The sequence below is a fragment of the Macrobrachium nipponense genome, chromosome 6 (assembly GCF_015104395.2).
Source record: "Macrobrachium nipponense isolate FS-2020 chromosome 6, ASM1510439v2, whole genome shotgun sequence".
In the NCBI taxonomy this organism is placed as follows: domain Eukaryota; kingdom Metazoa; phylum Arthropoda; class Malacostraca; order Decapoda; family Palaemonidae; genus Macrobrachium; species Macrobrachium nipponense.
Genome location: NC_061108.1, coordinates 58,657,928 through 58,661,767, shown reverse-complemented (window position 1 = coordinate 58,661,767; position 3,840 = coordinate 58,657,928). Strand labels below are relative to the sequence as shown.

The 3,840-nt window shown below is 35.2% G+C and overlaps 1 protein-coding gene across 1 annotated transcript in view; it reads right to left on the bottom strand.

Annotated features, from left to right (window-relative positions):
• The window catches only part of LOC135216893 (uncharacterized), a 664,474-nt gene extending 661,417 nt beyond the window's left edge, over positions 1-3,057 (bottom strand). The window contains exon 1 of the mRNA XM_064252427.1: positions 1,304-3,057. Coding sequence (XP_064108497.1) covers positions 1,304-1,677 — 374 coding nt within the window. The 5' untranslated portion in view covers positions 1,678-3,057. The remainder of the gene's footprint in view (positions 1-1,303) is intronic.
• Between the last annotated feature and the right edge of the window lie 783 nt (positions 3,058-3,840).

Here is a 3,840-nt window from a genome sequence, read left to right as displayed (position 1 = left end):
AATATCATTAACAGGAAACAAAAATGGATTTGCTAGTATAAGAATGCATATCACAGCCCCTCTTAATTTTAAATGTTACCATTTTTTAGTAAAACAATTAAATCTATTCTGCTTGTAAGCAATTCACAGAAGAAGAAAAGTATTCACATTAAAATCAACATCCTCTTTCAAATAAAAAGGAACATTTCATGCTACTTCCACAATAAAAACTATTTGAGTCTACAGAAAGATGTCGGCCGTTTTAAAGTGTCATTGCATTCCCATTGATTTCGCAAAGGTGATGAATTCGTTTACTGTTTAGGCTTCTTTTACAGGTCTTGCAATACGATCGTGATCATAACGATATAGTATTGAATACCCAAGTTATTCAACTCGGACACACATCAATGATAATTGTAAATTCAATGTGAGTTTTAAGGATTCAAATGCATTACTTTTCACGTTTGCTGTGCACCGCTGACACGGCAGAGGAAAGATTTTGTTTACAGGTCTCTTCTCATAGTTTTGGGCTCATTCGCCTCTTTTGGAGCGGTAGTGACAGTAAAATTAAGAACATGATCAAGTTATCTTCATTTACTAGTGTTTATCGGTCTTTTAGGAACACTCTCAAACACACACACACAAATATATATAATATATATAATATATATATATATATATATATATATATATATATATATATATATATATATATGATTATAATCACTTTAGCACGTGATTCATTTATCACACATACCCACAGGTGAAAAATATTTTTCCCCTGTGGATATGTGTGACATATATATATATATATATATATATATATAATATATATATATATATATTATATATATATGTGTGTCACACATATCCACAGGGGAAAAATATTTTTCACCTGTGGGTATGTGTGATAAATGAATCACGTGCTAAAGTGATTATAATACATATATATATATATATATATATATATATATATATATATAATATATATATATATATATATATGTATAATATATATATATATATATATATATATATATATATATATATATATATATATATATATATATATATTATATATATGTGTGTGTGTGTGTATATATATATATATAACTGAATCACGGAAATTTGGAACGTGATGAATATTTAAATAAAGGTAGAAGCCACGAAGGTGAGAAACACTGGAGTGCTACGAGATCTTTCGACTCGCAAAACTCCAGTGTTTCACTTTCCTTCGTGGTTTCTACCTATATATATATATATATATATTGCTTTTACATTAGACATGATTTCATGCAAACAGCCTTCCAAAGTTTTTACTTACTTGATGAAGACGACGACGCCAACCTTGGCTATATTAGCCTCCAGAGCTTTCCAAGAGTCTTTAATCAAGACCTTTTGTTCTTCGCTCATTGGAGGGGGTGACGGGAAAGACTCGTCCTTATGGGCCTCCTCTTGACATCCGTCCTGGGGAGGAGGTGCCGTTCCAACGTCCTCGTTTTTACCCTCTTCTGCCACCCCTTCCCTATTCTCCTGCTTCTTCTGCCTCGCGGGACTGTGAGAAGGATTAGACGACTTACTCGCCCTCCTGCTCAGGATCTTCAAGGACCTGTCCTTCGGGGTGTTGTTGTTGACGGCAGGACCCGAATCCCCCGTGGCTCCATTGGCTCCTTCGGGTTTCGCGGCGGATGCCCCCATTGCTTACCCCGCGGGAGAGGCGTCTTCTGTCAAGCTCGTGAGGGAACTGTCCCTTTGAAGTCGAACGGTGTTAGGGCGTTTCAGTTAAAGTGAGTTGTCTTTCATAAAACACGAGGCTTATTTAGACAGTCTCTTTCCAGGTCTCTCTATATACTGTGGCGAAGTTTCCTTTGAATGTCCTTAATTCCCTCCTATACAGGATAGATAAGTTCTGTTACACTTGAAAAAGACAAAAAAAGGAAATAAGAGAAGTATGTAATACTTTAACCTGATCTTAGTTTAATGAAGAATGTTGCTAAAGTAAGAATAAAGGAGTGTTCTGGGTAAATGCATTCTTTCTCTATTTGAAAGGGTGTCACTGCAGACCTCCAAAAGCGTGTTATTGGAATTTGCAGGCGTTCAGTCCCCTCTCTCCTCAAAAAGTCTTGAAAACCTGCACTCAACTTTTATTTCGCGTCAGATAAACTTTGGCATTTAATTATCGCTAAACTGGTCATTTTTTTCGCAATTGAAAATCAGTTGTCCTCAACAGTGACGCGACGTAGAAATTTACAATCTATCTTATCATTACGCTTTATTAATTTTGAAAATGATTTTGAGATTTACGTAGACGCACGGTATTATTGTATTCAGTAAAATCGGCCTGAGTTGAATGAAAATGAAATGACAAAAAATAAACACAATATATAACCACTTAAAAGCCAGTCCATTTAATGCATCGAAAATATATAATCTTTATTTCACTTCGGCATTATAAGGTTTCGTGTTTTGGTAACTAGTCGCAAGCAACAGTCGAAGAAAACTCGAAATCGGTGCTTTAGCGGGGAACCCAATTCGAAATCAGGAAGCCTTCTCAGGAAAATCACTACAAAATTCGTTGAGATTTCACTCGCAATAAAATTCGATCACTTCAACTTTTCTCGTGGTATCCTACCCACTTCTGTCTTCTTTTCTAAGAAGAATTTGATCCAGTCACACTTAACTGCAATTTAAGAAGCCACATTAAGGCAGAACTAACCTTTGGCCGAGAGGAAGTTTGGAGAAGGCGAGAGGGAAGTTCACCGAAGTCGGTTTGGCAAACAATTTTCTGAGTTTGAAATATTCTCGACTAAATTTATTTTCCGTCTCTTCGTTTGTTTACGGTTCGAAATCTTCTACTGCCGTAAATGATACTAGAGTTGTGTACTCTGTACTACTTCATTCTGCGCTATAGACTTTTCATCTACAAGCACTAGAATCGGATTGCGTTTTGCCTTGATGACGCAGAGTTCAGGCGCGCTTCCTTCTTCCTTCTCTAGCCAGTGATGTTCGGGAGTACAGACAACGCGAGAGAGGAAGCGTTCCAGGAGACCCGATGTCACGCACTGAGTCCTGGGAAATGGTTCACCCTTCTCCCCTCCTCGTCTACTCTCACCTTCTCTCTCCCTTTTCAGCTCCGACTCTCCTGACCTCTTTTTCCCTCGCTCGCTCTCTTTCTCTCTGTCGGTACACCTGTTCTAGTTTCTCTCTCGCAGCCTTAAAGCGATTTAGGGAAGGCGTTTGCAGACGCTGTGATAATAATCAGACTGGGAATATTTCGCATCAAGAAAAAACTAATTTCATGAATCTGTTTTTTTTTTTTTTTTTTTTTTTTGTAATGCGCAGAAATGCTGTTTATATAATTTCTTTTTTATGTTTGTATATATGTGTGTGTGTATGCTTATTTATAAATAAATAAAAAATGAATATATATATATATATATATATATATATATATATATATATATATATTTGTTTATTTATTTATCTATCTATACATACACCTGCATTTATATATATATATATATATATATATATATATATATATATATATATATTTTTTTTTTTTTTTTTTTTTTTTTTCTTAAGTCTATATCATTTTCACCCGGTGGCATTGGCATTCTATCAAATCTCACGCCGGAAGAATAAGAGATTGCGTCCCTTATGCGGTGCTTATTCTTCTTGCAGATAGAAAATATCTTCTTAGATTAAGCCAGTTTAGAAATCAAATTTGTGTGGCGTTTTTTTTTTCTCTGACTTTTTTCAGTGAAATCGCATCGTCACTACGCGAAAAGTTATATCATCAAACGAAACAGACGTGAAATAGGAGATGACTTTGCAAGATCAGTAAATAATTTTATATCT